We start from the raw sequence: 17,411 nt of genomic DNA on the forward strand, positions 1-17,411 counted from the left end.
CTTTATTTTTTTCAAATGAGTCTTTTTCCATTTTAAAATGATAATAAAAATGGAACAAAAATACGGTATCACCGTAAAAATGATGTTAATAGTATGTTTTGTCTGATTTTACTATTGTTTCTTATGTCAATTATATATCACTATATCTCAACATATTATTTGGTAGTATAGGACAAAAATATCCACATACTGTTGGCTAACACAAAAATAATAATTACAGAAAGAATCTGGCACGCATTATTGTAACTGATATATGCGCTAAAATATGCGCAGATAGAAACAACGCACGATCGATTAGCACATAAGTCATTATGTAGCTCGTCTGAATATCCTGTAGAAAGAAACAAGAAACAAGTGTACGTTCGTTGGCGGCGCTCCAAATAACGTTAATGATTTTGTGAAGATTATTAAAATATAACAAACTAAAAGCATACGTATTGGTGTTTAGAAATGGATGTCGGTTTTCACTTGGTCACAAAGTTTTTAGCGCCTGTTTGTGTTTATGGATCTCCAAAACATTTGACACAAGTTCTCTTACAATGAATCCGCAATATTTGAGTTTCGAATTTTCTAGTTGCTAGCGTACAATGCTTACGGCGGTGTCGTTAATGTGGTCATCAAAATTGTGCAGATTTACAAGTTTAGTGTACTGGGTTTATTTTGTTTGAATATGTTGACATTATATTGTAAGCATTCAAGTTTGTTTTGCAATGTTACGACTAGATGGAGCAGAACAAATTAATTGTGAACATTGTTATTCGTCGATTAAATCTCTGTTACAAAACAATGCAACAAATAGTTTAAACCTGTATGATGTCAGCAAACTGAACAAATGGGTATGACGTAAACTGACTAAAAGTAAGTCTAATTAAAACCTCCGTGCGTCTAACAGAAAATGTGTAGAAAATAACTTATTTGCGTAATTATTCACTCTGTGGAAATGTTACTGATGTTTATACATTGAGTAGGTTTAAAATACGAGGAACTCGGAACCTATGTGCTTCGGTATTTATGTTAAACCCCAGCAATTATGTAAAGCTTCCGCAGTATTATGTTATGTCTTTCGATGATTTGTTTTTATGTCTCAGCTTCGACATTATACCAGCGTGACGTCAATGCTGCCTGGATATATTTGTTTTAGCTGTGTGTGCCTAGTAATCTGAATATATATCGTAATACACCACAAAGCATGACATAATCAGGGTAGATTTGTCAACTTCATCAAAATAAATAATAGGGTGGAAAATATGGTGTCGGGTTATCCCTTGAATGCTTGTACAGTATAATACTTTAATACCCTAAGATAATTCTAAAGAAAACAATTGCCACCATTGGGTTTTATTTCAATGCATTCTTGTTTGCTAGAAATCCTATGTTTAAATATAATTTAATGTAATATTACATTTCTGTGATTGACATAGCTTATGTGAATGACTGCACTGACAATCGTGTACGAGGCTCGATATGGACACACAATAAAAGGAATAAGGATATTTTGTGTACAGCGTGACAAAAACCATTGTAGATGAAATGAGCACATAACTGCATCCCTTCCATGATCTGATTTCAATACACACATTGAGAATATGTTACACACACACTTCATGTGATCAAATTCGCCATATGCATGTGCGTCTTAAATGAGTGGTTCAAAGAATGCTAGATCAGCGTAACTATATGTCATCACACCGCCAACTCAGTTGAGATATCACGCGTCTTCAAAGGTAATTGATGCCAGGTTGCATGCACGTAAACTGTATGCTCGGTTCTAATTGCACACACCATAGCTTAAACGTCGAGTGTAATTTAGGACAAGCATATGACACTCTTTTTAGCGTTATTATCCCTGGCTTTTTGTCTCGAATGAGTTGATATCACTGGACATATATTCCCCAATGGCAGCCAATATCATACTTAAGTCGACAAGGTTGGCTGTATTAAAGTAATAGTCTCAGACGTGCTCTACCATGTAATAGTTCCATTTTCTACGATTTGTATACCAAGTGAACGCATGACGTCACTAATTTTGAGTGATGCGCTGTCTTTATCTGTTGTCTGTGCATCGCAAAAACCAACACTTGAGGGTTCAAAGTGCGTATAAATCAGTGAGTATGTGGTAACACTTTGTATACTGACTGTGACCTAGATTCACCAAGAACATTTCCTGTAGTTGGATTTTGTGTTTTATAATTTTGGTCAAACGTTCTGTTTTACTTTCAACTCGTGGGGTTATTTAAATAACGTCGATCGTGGAAGGACTAGTAGTTGAGTAAATATATCAATCGACTACAACATAATACTCTACATCGAATACACAGAAAGCCATGACGTAAACAACAACCATGTGGCACACGTCATTGATTGTCGTACTGTTGCAATCTGCGGCCAAACAACGTAAAGCAATGTACAATAATAAATAATACGCCCTCAATTGGCGATCATCTCCTCACTGTGGTCACGTGATACAGATTAAGCTATCTATCGAAGCTTTTTAGATCTTGGCTAGTGGATAGAAATATAATTCGCCAAGAGCATTTGTCACACGAGGAGAAGCCTTGAGCAAACTCGAAGCTAAATAACTTTGAAGGGCGGCAGTCGTCGTGCCGCGTCCTGTTCGATATGAGACTCATAGCGACGTATACAACGCGTGTAAAATACATTGTTTATTTACATGAAATCCGAACACGCGCTGCGCGACGACCACCGCGATTTAATTTAAATACGGATTGTCCTTATTTACAACAAACTGTGCATGACCGTTCTTTGATAATCTCATTGATATTTTACGAGTTCAGATCGTATAACAATTCAGCGGCTTCCGTATATGTTGTTTTATTGTCATATTGCTAATGCAGTTTATTTTGGGTCACCATCAGCGGCGCCGACTTTTTTCACGCAAAACAGAGATAATGAATTCGATGTATCAGCGCCTTGTGTGAACGAGTTTTATGAAACATTGGGATAGGTAATTAGGAGACACTGATCTTCTGTCGATGATGTTACATTCATTTGTCAATATTGACATGTTTGCTTAGCGTGTGTAATTGATGATATAGTCAGCAAGGATTTATATTATAAGACACGCTACAATGGCGGCATGTAACACGTCATACTATTTAATTCAAGTATGAAGTGTGTATATATTGTCTATTGGTTCAAACCAAATATATATATGCTTCCATTTTATATTAGCAAGGGTGATTAATAAATTATTGTATTAATTTCCATATTAATTGCAATCGTCTGTGACGCACAGTCTAAAGTATCGTGGTGGCGCTGAACTTTGCCATCGTCAGCATTATGGTGTTTTTTACCTGCGTTCACATACTTGATTGAGGTTGAGAGCCGCCTACACGAAACCAAATGTCAGTTTCCAGCGGGCGGCGACGTTTAAAATAAACAGCGAGTTATGCGGTAGCGGAGGCTAAACGACAGGATAGAGCCTGTTTACACAGGCCCAATTTCACAATATGCTCTAGATATCGATAAATTTTAGTGTTGTTCACATCAAGAATAATTACAGGAAATGGTCGCAATAATTATGGGATAATGACCGTGCTTCGTCGCGTGCAACTAATTGGTCATTCGAAAATTCAACAGACACAATGAATACATGTACTATGAAAATTAAAAAAAAACATTGTATAATTTGTCGACCTCGTGTAATATTTCATTCCTTTTGTTCAAATATCAAAGGAGATCGGCGTGACCGACATCTCTAGACATGCTGCAATGAATGGACGGATGTAATTGTCTAACGAAATTCAGTATAATCCACGGAATTATTAGTTGTATATTATTGTATTAGCATCAATAATTCGCGGAAATATTTAATTTTACAATAATTGAGATGTACCTTTCTTTCTTAATCCCGATATGCACATCTTGAAAGAGGCTGGATTAATACAAATAATATTCAATCGTTTTTTGTGTGGCAACTTTGGGTGTCTACGACGCAGATATTTACTTTCTATTTTTTGATGATAACTTTGAAATGAAAAGTCTCGCAACTACAAATGAGATTTACTCAAAGAAATATTATGATTTGTAACAGAATAATATTCAGGTAGACACAACTAACAATTATGGGAACAGGTTTGACATTCACGTGGACACCATTGACATTCACGTGGACATCATTGACATTCACGTGGACACAATTGACATTCACGTGGACACCATTGACATTCACGTGGATACCATTGGCATTCTCATGGACACCATTGACATTCACGTGGACACCATTGACATTCACGTGGACACCATTGACATTCACCGTGGACACCATTGACATTCACGTGGACATAATTGACATTCACGTGGACATAATTGACATTCACGTGGACACCATTAATATTCACGTGGACACCATTGACATTCACGTGGACATAATTGACATTCACGTGGACATAATTGACATTCACATGGACACCATTGACATTCACGTGGACATCACTGACATTCAAGTGGACATCATTGTACATTACGTACTGTTGACGTATGTAACTCAGTTCTTCATACTTCAACATGTTTTTTTGCATTTATTTCGACATGAAAAAAACATATTGTTTGTTAGAAGCATCGTGACATTTCACAACAAGATATCTTGCAGCCAATCAGTGAACCGAACGAATCTTTCCCCGAAGTCACACCTATTACAAATGCATGTGGCCTTCTCCATTAAACCACAAACGATGATTTGAATAACACTTGCCAACGGTCTTCAAAAGTCGGCAACACAGACTGAATATAGCGCCCTTTTATAATGAATGTTAAAAATGCAACCACATTTATATACTCAATAAAACCGCTAGTTGGCGGAAATTATAATTCAATTACAAACATTGGGCAATAACACAACGTCTCATGGTACTGTGTATAAAAACAAGACACAACATCTAGAGAACACTACACATCATGATAGACTGTAGAACATATGTTACGATTGTCATAAAATATCTTATTCATAGACCACAGTGAAATTGTCAATCGTTGATGTTGTCATGATCTCATGTTTCTGATCAACCCGACGTGTGGATGACCTATAGTACCAACATTTCTGAGATACATGTGAGCACGTGACTCAAATGAACCAATCAGATTAATGTAACCGAGGATCATGTGTATAATGTGTTTCGCCAATCGCATTATATTTTCGAAGAACATTTTGAATTGCTTTAGCGAAAACGGTTAGCATCGTTGCTCGATCAAATAATTATAGAACACACACGTCAATCATGAAGACGTCTAGCTCTCATTAATATTCCTGTAACATAATTAACACAACATGGTTATGCACATTATATTAATGGAAATGAATACACTACTTTTGTAATGTTCTAGCAGTATTTGATTTACTTGAAAAGATTCTGCATAGATTAATAACGTGTTATTATTGTGTCTTGCCAAAGGCTCGAAATTCGAAGAAATATATATATGACAAACTTTAATATATCATATCAACAATGAAAGGCCCACGGCGCAGTACTGTACTAGATACGTTGAATTTGGTTTAAGGTGAACGCACTGAAGATTTGTCTTTAAATCCAATTACAATATACCATTACTGTGTCTAGCTGTTGGCTGTTGTCATTTAAATGTCATGTGTTTCACGACCTGCACGCCTTGGTGTGAAACGTGGCTCGCCTACAAACTCTGGAATATGACCGGACGCTCGATAATTGAACGCGTCGTGTTCAATGCCGAGCCCAAGTAACGTATACAACACATATCAAATATATTGTTCACAAGACATCAGTACACGCTATGCACGATCTCTGCAGCGTTTTAATCTTATTTTCATGTGCCTATTTCAGGTTATTACAATTGATTGTATTCACGAAGTCTTAATAATTCAGTGTTTTATATATGAATTATTGCGTGTATTCGTATTCTATTGTGCGATGTTATATGCGTTATCGTAGTGCTGATTGTTTGTTTATCGGAATAAAAATTATGATTTGTGTGTACCACTATATACTGTATCTAATGTTAATTTCACAGTGCGTACTGTCTATTATATAAAGCAATGATACCTGGGAATTCATTAGTTAATCGTTCACCATTGTCTAACACAATAGGACATATAATGAAGTATTTGGAATACAGAGGTCAAAAAACCGAGAATGTGTGTCTAATCATCTGTAAATCCGATGAACATTATAACATGTATATGTTTCACCAAATATAATTATCGGTCACGGAATGTGTTATGTTATTTACGTACGGCGTGCAAATGATCTTCAACACCAGATACAATAGACCATATTAGAAAATTTTATTTATTGCTACATCTTTCTTCTCTATACTGTTATAGTTATTCGTCTACAGCATGTATGTGTAAGTTAACACCATCATGGTATCAAAACATCTAACAATTTAAAAACCAACCTATGTTCTAATATAAATAAACATACTATCGTAATTTCAAATTCAAATTAGGTACGTGACAAAAGTGTCAATGAACTCGGGGATAATATTCAATGATTCGGGAAAGGACATCTACCAAATGAGTATATGCCGGATAGAATACCCTCTTATTACAACTAGCAAGGATACAGTGTCTATATCGGATTCGTCCAAATAAACGTAGCCTGATTAGACATGCACTGAAGTCTACTCAACATACATCAGTGTAACAATTCAGTAATTGCCTCCAGGTCAAAGATGGCGGATACACTATGTTTTCATCACCTTGGTAACACTACTTAGGATGATCGGATTACAATACGGTGAATTAGCCGAAGCAACCAGTACTTCCCTTTTCAATAGGAAATCACGTTTGTGTAACCCGATAGTAAAATCTCGTATTAATCGTTCTGTTGATGGAAGGCTCCACTAGGCTGCCCAACTCACAAATACCTACTAACCGTAAGTTAATGATTCTGGTAACAAAAGTCGTAACGTGGAAAATTGTATTGATAGTTTATTAGCTATTAAAGGAAATGTCAATTACCGGATTCAAGAACTGTGTGTACTTCTTAGTGTTTTGTTTATCAATATGCGAATGAAAATAAGCGTGTGTAAATAGCTAGTATGTTAAAATACAGAATACATTCATTGACGATTATATTGAAATTTTATGGCACAAAGATACCGATGTCATATGTCAATGAATTGGTCAAATATATCACGGACGATTACGATCATTGTCGATATCGTGATGGCAGATTTCACTACTTAAACGAGGACATGTATTTATCTTCTGTGCGTGCATTTAATTAGCGTGCGTCATCACCTCCAATGACAACGAATAGTCATAAACTATATGTGAGGTAACTTATTTGTTGTTGCACAAGTAATGGGCACCGACGATTTCTTTTACAACTAAACTATGTAAACATGTAAAATTTCCATAGTGTTTGTGCGTTAATAGCATATTCACGAAACTATGGTCGCACATTATTCTGGCATAAGTTAAATGGTTTAAGTACAGTGAGATAATGTTATACAAACACGTGGGGATCATTTCCACGAAACCCAATACGTCATAACAGAGCAACAAAAACAGTAATACAGAATTATTTTACTTGTTTTGAAACAGAAAAACACAAGAGTAGAAACCTGGCATTTACTAACATAATATTAGCAGAAAGGACAAAATCAAAATATTCTATTCTATTCTATTCTATTCTATTCTATTCTATTCTATTCTATTCTATTCTATTCTATTCTATTCAAAATTTTACATATTTACGAAACTTTGTGCCTGATATTATATTTTCTATCACAACGTGACCAATCACTCTTAAATATACATAATGCGCATGAGCGAATCTCTTTTCGCAAGCCCAATTTAAATCGACTAACAATCGGCACTTTGTTGTTGTACGCGAAGGCTTCTGGCGATTGAATTACCTAAAGCATATGTCATCAATGTGTGACTCAAATGAGAGTAGTACCCATGATAATTGAGCGTTTTGCCATTGAAGAAACGTCCAATTTAAGGGATGTCTTCCATATGTTTATTTTTTTCACACAAAGCATGACTTCCCCTGATATTTTACTGTCTATATAAGGGATGGACCGATTGAGATCAGGAGGTGGCTAGTGAATTAGTTCTCAAGACACGGAGAGAAAAAAAGTGTTGCAGGAAAAATTTGTTAACACATTAAACAAATAAAAATGTAAAAGACACCGCAAACAATGCCCTGGCCACACTCTTACAGACAATCAAAACCTGCTTTCTCGATTTCAAGAGTCTTGTTTTTTTTCTTATCACTTAATTGTTCATCCATGTGAAAATAGTTACATAATTCACTCAGCAGTAACGATGACGCCAGATAATATGTTAATTTAAACATCCAGGTATAATGAAATAAGCAACAATATGCAATTATAAATCTAAAATACATTAAAACACATACCTTATTAATCCTTTCTGTGTTATATTCAATATTTTGTTTTTAGGATCACCGAGAGCACCACACCACACTATTCATAGACACCCCATATGAACCCCTATACCACCGCACTAAATATAATCTGAGTGGCCATGATGTTTTAATACTGTATTATGATCACGTGACCAAATATACTCAGGTGTGCTAACGTCTATGTATAAAAGCACTACATCTTGTAATTGTATGGGGTGTTTTGAAAAAAAGTAAACATAACATAAAAATAAAATGGATACATTCAGTCTGAGATGTGAAACCATGCACTTGGCTAACATACAGATCACAATACTTGTTCAAATCAGTAGACAAATACATACGGACTTCAAAAGCATAAAACCAAGAAATGAATAAAGTGTTTTGAAATAATACAGACGTTTAATTCACCTGATAACCTCTATCTAAATGGCAATTCACTTGATAATCCACATCTAAATGCAGTGTCATGTAGTGTAGTGTAGTGTAGTGTAGTGTAGTGTAGTGTAGTGTAGTGTAGTGTAGTGTAGTGTAGTGTAGTGTAGTGTAGTGTCATGTAGTGTAGTGTAGTGTTGTGTCATGTAGTGTAGTGTAGTGTCATGCAGTGTAGTGTAGTGTAGTGTCATGTAGTTTAGTGTAGTGCCATGTAGTGAAGTGTAATGTTGTGTCATGTAGTGTAGTGTAGTGTAGTGTAGTGTAGTGTAGTGTGGTGTGGTGTGGTGTGGTGTGGTGTGGTGTGGTGTGGTGTGGTGTGGTGTGGTGTGGTGTGGTGTAGTGTGGTGTGGTGTGGTGTGGTGTGGTGTGGTGTGATGTAGTGTGGTGTAGTGTGGTGTAGTGTGGTGTGGTGTGGTGTAGTGTGGTGTGGTGTGGTGTAGTGTGGTGTAGTGTAGTGTAGTGTGGTGTAGTGTGGTGTAGTGTGGTGTGGTGTGGTGTGGTGTGGTGTGGTGTGGTGTGGTGTCGTGTGGTGTAGTGTGGTGTCGTGTGGTGTAGTGTGGTGTAGTGTAGTGTAGTGTAGTGTAGTGTAGTGTAGTGTAGTGTAGTGTAGTGTAGTGTAGTGTACTGCAGTGTAGTGTACTGCAGTGTAGTGTACTGCAGTGTAGTGTACTGCAGTGTAGTTTAGTGCAGCGTAACATAGTGTAATATAATGTAGTGTGCGGTAGCGTAACATAGTGTAATATAATGTAGTGTGCGGTAGCGTAACATAGTGTAATATAATGTAGTGTGCGGTAGCGTAACATAGTGTAATATAATGTAGTGTGCGGTAGCGTAATAAAAAGAAGATTTCTCTTTCATCTGTGTTCTACAGTCACTGTGCCAGTTTGGACAGCGCATCAATAACAAGTACATTACATAAGAAGTAGCAACAAAAATAAACCCGCCAGGAAACACATCACACAATCTGGACACACTATACGCAGCCAACTACACAATAACCAAGGGGATATACAGTATGCCAAATTGACGGAAATCTACTTTGAGATTACATTAGGTTTGATAATGCTAAAGCGTGAATATACGAGACAAAGTTGGCCTCGAATCTCTGGCTTTGTTTTCACAAATTGATTAATCTATTGCGCAGCTTTGATTGTATTACAGACCAACAGCTCGGAGCAATGCTCTTATTCAATAATTCTGGTGGTATGGTGTACTCTAAATAACAAATGTAATATAAATTAAATATAACTCGGTTATTAACTTCTAAACTGAATTCATGTTGACAGTGATTGAGGGTAGCCATTGTGCCAATTCACCATGGTAACGCATATAGAGAGAATGAATAACTAAAATTGTTCATCAGAGAAACGTCTCACATATACAAGAATGTGTTAAACATTGTTCATGAATATTACACAATACAGTCCACTTGAATGAATTCATTATTAGGCCCTTCATCTGTCGGCACATCCACGGCGTGTAGTGAATGGTAACGTAGTAGTTACTGCTACTGGGTATACCGCTGACTAAATGATCAGGCTAAAACCACTGGGCCATTCACTAACAAATATGTCATCGGGGTACTTTGGTTAAAGTGGATGGGTCGTCATCTGCGCACGCGCGGAAATTGGGTCGCAAGCGACAATAACAACCAACACTAAAAGTGGATGGGTCGTCATCTGCGCACGCGCGGAAATTGGGTCGCAAGCGACAATAACAACCAACACTAAAACGCAAAGACCGTAGGCGCTTGTTTGTAAACAGCTACACTCTACGGCCGTCTGCTGCGTGCGCGTGTGATGACTCCCCTGCTGTCTACCCGTGCTTAACCCATGTTAACACCGAGATATCCTGTTAAATTGTCGTAGTATTATTGGGATAGGAAGCTACTCACACAACCCTGTCACGTACGTAGTCCTAAACACGTAATACGGTTTCCGTGGCAAAATGCAAAAGAAAATACCCCGTGTATAACTGTAATTTGTATAGCGTGAGAATTATTAAACCTTCACAGACGGGTATTACCATAAAAATTAATCACGTCAACTCAACGCCATTTACTATTGAAATATATTTTTAATCAAGAATGTACGCCCATATCAAGGCGCCACCATTTATAATACTTCACGCCCCCTCCCGAACAAAAATAATGAGAAGAATCTAATAAAATATCAGCGAGGAAAACGACGTGTGTTGCTCGCCAACACAAAGTGGCAGGTGTGTGCAAGAGCTAATCACGGCTAGATTGTGATCAATATTGGCAGCAGCATCCTTAGACTACGCAAAACATTAAACCTAAAGTAGAATTGGAAGATCATACTTGCATTGAAGTCACCAATGGTGTAATAGCCGCGCACCTATTAAGGCCTACATTACATTTATATCTCAACTGGAAACAGCGATAAAATAATTCAACTATACAGTCGTATGATAAACATGTTTAATACAACTCTGTGGTGAAAGGTCATTCTATACTGTAAAATTGATCAGATAGACGTACTACAGCTATTTTCGCTGGAAAGAAAAAATTCGCTAAATTGAATCCAAGTGAACATGCAAAATAGCAATAGATCTAACTGTTTCTTCTAAAAATTCACGAATTCGAAACCAAGTGAATATGATCAAAATATAAAACTGAAACAGTAGTGTACTATGCATATATTCACTTTCAAAATGTTAAACTTTATTCAACTATTCTTCTATATCATATCTCTGATTTGGGTATATACCGTAATATTTCAATACCATTTTGTCTGTGTTATGCTCATTTCGTGTTTTTAAAAAGCGCCGCTGTATTTTTCTATGAAATCCCTCATATATTCAATGCATCACCATACATGCGTTAGAACAGCCTTGTAAAACAGTCACGCGTTTGTATAGGATATAATCTGTGTTTGTGAGTAAAGCAGAAAAAAATCCAATCTCTTCTAATCGCTGGAATTGAAGTATGCGTAGATTACCCATACAATACAGTACTCATGCTCCTAATACGGTATGCATCTTTGTAATTTAAGGATGTATGCTACAAAATAAAAAACCCATGGAAAATCGTTTAAAATACTACAGGTGTACAGGACATGTTACTCTAAACTCATAGAAAAGAAAAAAACATGGGGTTAATGTACTAATTTTTAAGATACACAACTCACAATTATGCTGAGTCAGCATTTTTAAGTAGCTTTAATAAATAACTTAAGTTGTCATTTATACTCGGTCTTAATCCACATTTTTACTGAAATTGGTTTTATCCTATCAGCACATAATATGAGTTCATATTTAAATTCAATTCTAATGAATTTAAGAAATTACCTATTTAAAGAAAACAATAGTTTCCTTCATTTGGTTTTGTATTTTAGATAAAAAAATTCATAGAAACTGTCCTACAAAAAATTTCATCCATGGAAATCTCTTGAAATTGTGTATATGTCGAGTGCTTATGAAGTTATTCCATATTATACATTGAAAATGGTATGTTAATGCACTACTTTTTGAGAAATAATTAGTTTAATTGTCAGTTTCAATAATCTTGGTGGCCATGTTGGATCATTTGCGTGACCTTTGACCTTTGCCAGTCCCCTTGTCAATATACATACCGGGGTACATCAAATATGGTCATGTACATCCAACATCAGTAGATTATATTGTTTTATATATGAAGTACAGTTTATATATATTGGCTGGGTGCTTGGGAGAATATTCTTACCTTTCATTGGAAATATAGAAATTCAAAGTCAAGCCACTATTAATGCACTGAAGTATTATTTTCTTCTGAGGGATACTGATGAAAGCATTGTATTCTCAGTTAGGGCACAGGTGTGTATGGTGGTGGGGAGGGGTGTGGTGTGCTGTAACATACATACAAGGCAGAGTATGACTAGTGTTACCATACATGAAGTGACAAAAAGATCAGTATTGTTTAATTGTAAGTAATATTTATTTTGTGTTCTGTTTTTTTAAATATTCATATATCGATAAATAAATAAAAGTGGTCCATAAATACTAATATAATTAAATATTTCACATATTTTAAAATCATATAACACTTGCTTTATCATTTTATTAATATACAATTGTATGTATTTAATTTTTTTTAAATCTGGATATAAATACACATATTTAGATACAATAACCTTCAATGGACAAAAAAAGTGTTTTCTTTTCAGAAAATATGCCAACATTGCATGAATAATCCCATTTTCACCCTATGAGACATTTACATACCAAATATCAGTCTAGTGTTCTCAAAGAAGTCATGTAATGAATGGATGGATTAGTGAACTAAAAAAATATCACAAGAGTCATTAATCATTGTTTTAAATATAGTTACTTCTTTTCAAAAAACTGCGATAGTGACAAGAATGTTTTTTTATGTTTGGTTACCCGTGGATGACCAAAATAATCTTCACTAAGCAACTTCACCAATCCATCTATCCCTCCTCTGCTATAAGCCAAGTTCAAGTGACAAAAAGCCAGACCAGAAGCAGCTATTTTCTCAGCCATACACTTTGTAATTACCTTCTTACTTATTAGTTGACTAAGAGAAGACAGATTTTTCTTTTTACACAATAGAAATTCAAGAGCTTCTATAATAAAATCAACAGAGAAGCTATGTTTACTAATATGGCTGATGTCAACATTACATTTACCAATCAATTGTTGAAGCATATGTACATCATGTTTTGCATTGTGAGCACTGTATTCAGTGTGTAAATAATCATTAACCAGGTTTTCTTCAGAGTAAGATGATCGAGGTGGTAAAATTTCACGAAATACAGAGAGCGTATCAGAAAAGCAGCAATGTTTATGTTTCAGTTTGTCTAAAAGACCATATCTTTGCACAGAACTAACCAGAATCCTAGCATCAAAATTCTTACAGTTATGTGCAACTAACACAGAATTTAATGGAATCCATTCTATAAAACTCTCAAGAGCATCTTTCTGTGATAATGTTGGTACTAAATTAAAGTTATGAAACAGTTTACCACATGTATATGTCAACCCAGTTACATTGGATGCTGCTGGATGTATTGGCTGACAGGGGTCAACATACTCATCAAATATTTTACCATCATAAGATGCAGCAATCTGACAAATTGAGGAATCAATACCAAATGATGTTGTTTCAAGATCAAATACAACAACAGGAGAATCTTGAAGTATTTTTACTGGAAAACTTACAGGAGCATTAACTGGTTCAGGAATACATGTAATATCAATGTCATTTCTAATTGCAATGTTTGTGTTGTATGTGTCACCTTCTCTTAACTCAGTAGCATTACATTTTTTGTTTCGCTCCTCTTTTAATTGTATACGTCTAAGTTTGTATTTTTTGTTTTCTGTCTGCATCTTTCTTTTTCTTGCTTTATTGTCTAGTTTTATTCCCCTCACCTGTGAAACAATTCCAGGAGATAGTCCATTTTCTTTGTTAACACTACAAACATATGTGTATCCACTATTTTTCTGTGAAACTGCTGCTGCAATGCGGATATTTAAACTTTCTGATTTACTGTAATGTCTGTTTTTTGGTGCTTTAGAAGCAACAGTGTTATGAAAACTTTCATTGGCTTGTGTTGAACTCATAAGAGAAAGTTTATTTGCACATGCAGCATAAATTTCAAAAATAGATTTTAAATCTTTACGCAATTCTACCCCAGAAAGATCTTTACCATATGGAAGACGTTTGTGGCAGTAAGTATCTGGCTGACGTTGGTAACCACACCATTTACGATCACATGATTCATGAGATCCAAATGCATGGGGAACAATGGCAAGCAAGTTTTTATTGATTAAAGCTGGCCTACCTTTGTTCTGAGTAACAGCATAGGAAAAACATGTTTGAAAATACTTGATAACACGTGGTGTTAATATTTTGTGAGTTTTTGAAAGTTCATATAATTTATTTCCTAGACCTTTTTTGGTGTGGTTCATATCTGGTCTCTTTTCAATATCTTGGTTAATTTCTGTTCTTAGTTTATGAATGGTTGTTGTATCATCATCCATAGTTAAAGATACTGTTTTAGCACTAGTTTTGTTAATAGTTTTTACCACTTCAACAGCAATATCTCCTTCCATAGCTTTGGAACTCCCTGTCCAGTTTTTACGACAGTCATGTTTTCTTGTGTTCATATCCCCATTTTCACAAATTTTGCATCCCTTTGAACGCACAGCATATCCCATAATTTTACCAGTTGCTTCCCCTATAGCAGCACCATGACCTGACAGACTGTTATATTCTTTGCCAGAGCCACGGCGCTGCCATGCACCATCAAAGGAAATATCAACTTGATTTTCATGTGAACTAAGTTTTTGTTCTTCAGTAAGAGCTTTAACACACAGTCGTTTTGCAACATTCTCAATACCAACACCTGCTTCTCTTTCTCTTTTCTTTAATGTCTTGTGGTGTATACCCGGTATATTCAGTGAGGCAAGGAAGTTATTCACATGAGTCTCTCCCATTCCACTGTGTACCATTCCTATGTTATGAAATAAGAAACAACTTAGATTAACATTTTATAAGATTAGTTTTTGCTGCCCTACATTACTAAAAGTATGATCACCAATATATGACCATAAGAGGTTAATAATTGAGATGAATCCTTAGTTTGCCTGTAAATCTTACCGGTGGCTAATTTGGTATTTACATCAAATATAGGTAATCCTTGGTTTGATTTGGCATTCCTATGTGTCGAACCTGTATACACATGGTTTACAGCACCACATCTCTGGCAAGGTATATACAGTACACTACCAAGACCATATCGTCTCTCCTCCTGGCAATCCACCAGAACAAGGTGTTCACAACACACAGCACAGGCTTTTAATCCCTCAGCTAGAACAGACAGCTGTACTATTCTGCGTCCAACATTCCAATTTATAGCACTTTCTGAAGTAACTTCTGTAAAGATAAATCAGATTATCATTACAGTCATCATGTAAATAAATTTCATGCAATTTGCACTACTATACTGGCTAACAGATATTGACAACAGTAAGATGTTAACATACTATCTGTGCTATTCGTAAGAAATGTATGAATATTTACAGAAATAAAAAGAAACCATTATTCCAAAATCATCATTTCCAAAGGAGCCATAGGCAAAACAGAAACTCTCTCACATTCAGATAATGTGAAAAATAACAATAATTTTTAGGTCATGGCTTATTTTCAGAAAAAACATTTATTGGGAGAAAATGTCCAAAAATATATATTACAATGTATTTAGAACAAAAATATTTGACACAATAACAAATAGAAAAAATAAAATTCAAGTATCTACTATAATATGCAAGTATTTTAATTTTAATTTCCTTAACACAGCCGCAAGTTCATCATGTTACATGTTAATTTTTTTCTGAAGAGTAAACAGATGAAATTTCAATGCTCTAAATTTATAACACTGGGAAAATAAATATGGATTTCAAAACAGCAAAATATAGAAAATATTTGAACATGCTGTTTATTCATAGTTAAAATTGTATCCCCTTGGTTATATGGAAGTGTGAGGACAATCATGCCCTCAAATTGGGGGTTTTGTGCGTATAGTTAAAATTACCAGTTCGCGTTGAAGGCACCTCGTCATAATTAATGAAAGCTGCAGACGACGCGACAGACAAACTTCGTTGTCAAATATTTTTTTTATCACAATTTCTGTATTTAGTGAAACAGGAATTAGGAAAAAATAAACACTGTTTCCCCCAAAATAAGCATAATCTGATGTTCATAAAAACAAATAAAATGTGAAAATATATTGATTCGAGTTGTGGATAACAGTTGCAGACGACTCAACCAAAGTTTACGTCGTAAACTGACACCGTACGTACGTACCTGAATTTGATTCTAAAACTACTTCAGCAACTTTCTTATGTTGGCGGTTCGCCTGGATAACTGCCAATCTTCTTCTCTTCTCTTTCTCGGTCAAAAATCCTTTAAATTTGCGTGCATTCGGCGATCGCGAAGCGTACTTGTTTGTTGTGGCAGCCATCTTGAAAGTCTGCTTCAAATGCGCAGAACGTATGCGCAGTGCATTTCCGCGCATACAACCTTAACAAACAGTGTTCTATACGTCTGTTGCTGGCAAGCATATTCTGTGTCAAGTCCCGTTTTATTTATTTCTAGCAGTACGTAAAGGATTTTTTTAAAACGTTATTGGAAATTGAGTACTTGTGTTAACACCAATAATCACGTGATCCATGTAAACAGTATAGGTCAAACTCATAAAGCACATTGGGTGACATGTAGGGTTAAAGGTCAATCAAGGTCATGTTCACTCTAATAGCTGAAGTGGCATAGACGCGTAATGGTATCTAACGATTTAGTAAATTAATGTTTTTATTTCAACGGCAATATTGAATTTTGACCTCCGTTACCGTATATCAACCGGCCATGTACAGTACTCGCATCACAGTAACGAAAAGGATGGATGGTTAGGTACGAACATCTTTGTTTTGTAAATATCTACTCATTTCAAAGTGGTTATTCATTGAATATATTTGACAGTATAAAATAGTAAAACATATTTTCAGCATTTAAACGTTATCAGTACAGATGAGCCGGTAGACTGTACGCATGATAAAGTGTTTTGTAAAATGCCGTTGAAACGAACA

At 35.5% G+C, this 17,411-nt stretch overlaps 1 protein-coding gene across 1 annotated transcript; it reads right to left on the reverse strand.

The window, feature by feature from the left end:
• Positions 1-12,719: 12,719 nt before the first annotated feature.
• LOC146735753 (uncharacterized) lies at positions 12,720-16,853 on the reverse strand. Its single transcript, XM_085506598.1, has 3 exons — positions 16,633-16,853; positions 15,427-15,702; positions 12,720-15,280 (listed from the first exon to the last, which is right to left on the reverse strand). Exons 1-3 carry the CDS (start codon positions 16,841-16,843, stop codon positions 13,131-13,133), a joined length of 2,637 nt encoding a protein of 878 aa, XP_085362724.1. The 5' UTR covers positions 16,844-16,853; the 3' UTR covers positions 12,720-13,130.
• Positions 16,854-17,411: the final 558 nt, after the last annotated feature.

Source organism: Saccoglossus kowalevskii, chromosome 12, assembly GCF_978046115.1.
Source record: "Saccoglossus kowalevskii chromosome 12, keSacKowa6.1, whole genome shotgun sequence".
Lineage (NCBI taxonomy): Eukaryota > Metazoa > Hemichordata > Enteropneusta > Harrimaniidae > Saccoglossus > Saccoglossus kowalevskii.

Bases quoted from the DNA above. Each gene is read 5' to 3' on its own strand.
- LOC146735753 (XM_085506598.1), bottom strand. From the start codon at position 16,843: ATGCGCGGAAATGCACTGCGCATACGTTCTGCGCATTTGAAGCAGACT. The intron at 15,703-16,632 runs GTACGTACGTAC...TTATCTTTACAG, and splicing joins AGTTTTAGAATCAAATTCAG to AAGTTACTTCAGAAAGTGCT. The intron at 15,281-15,426 runs GTAAGATTTACA...TTCATAACATAG, and splicing joins AAATACCAAATTAGCCACCG to GAATGGTACACAGTGGAATG.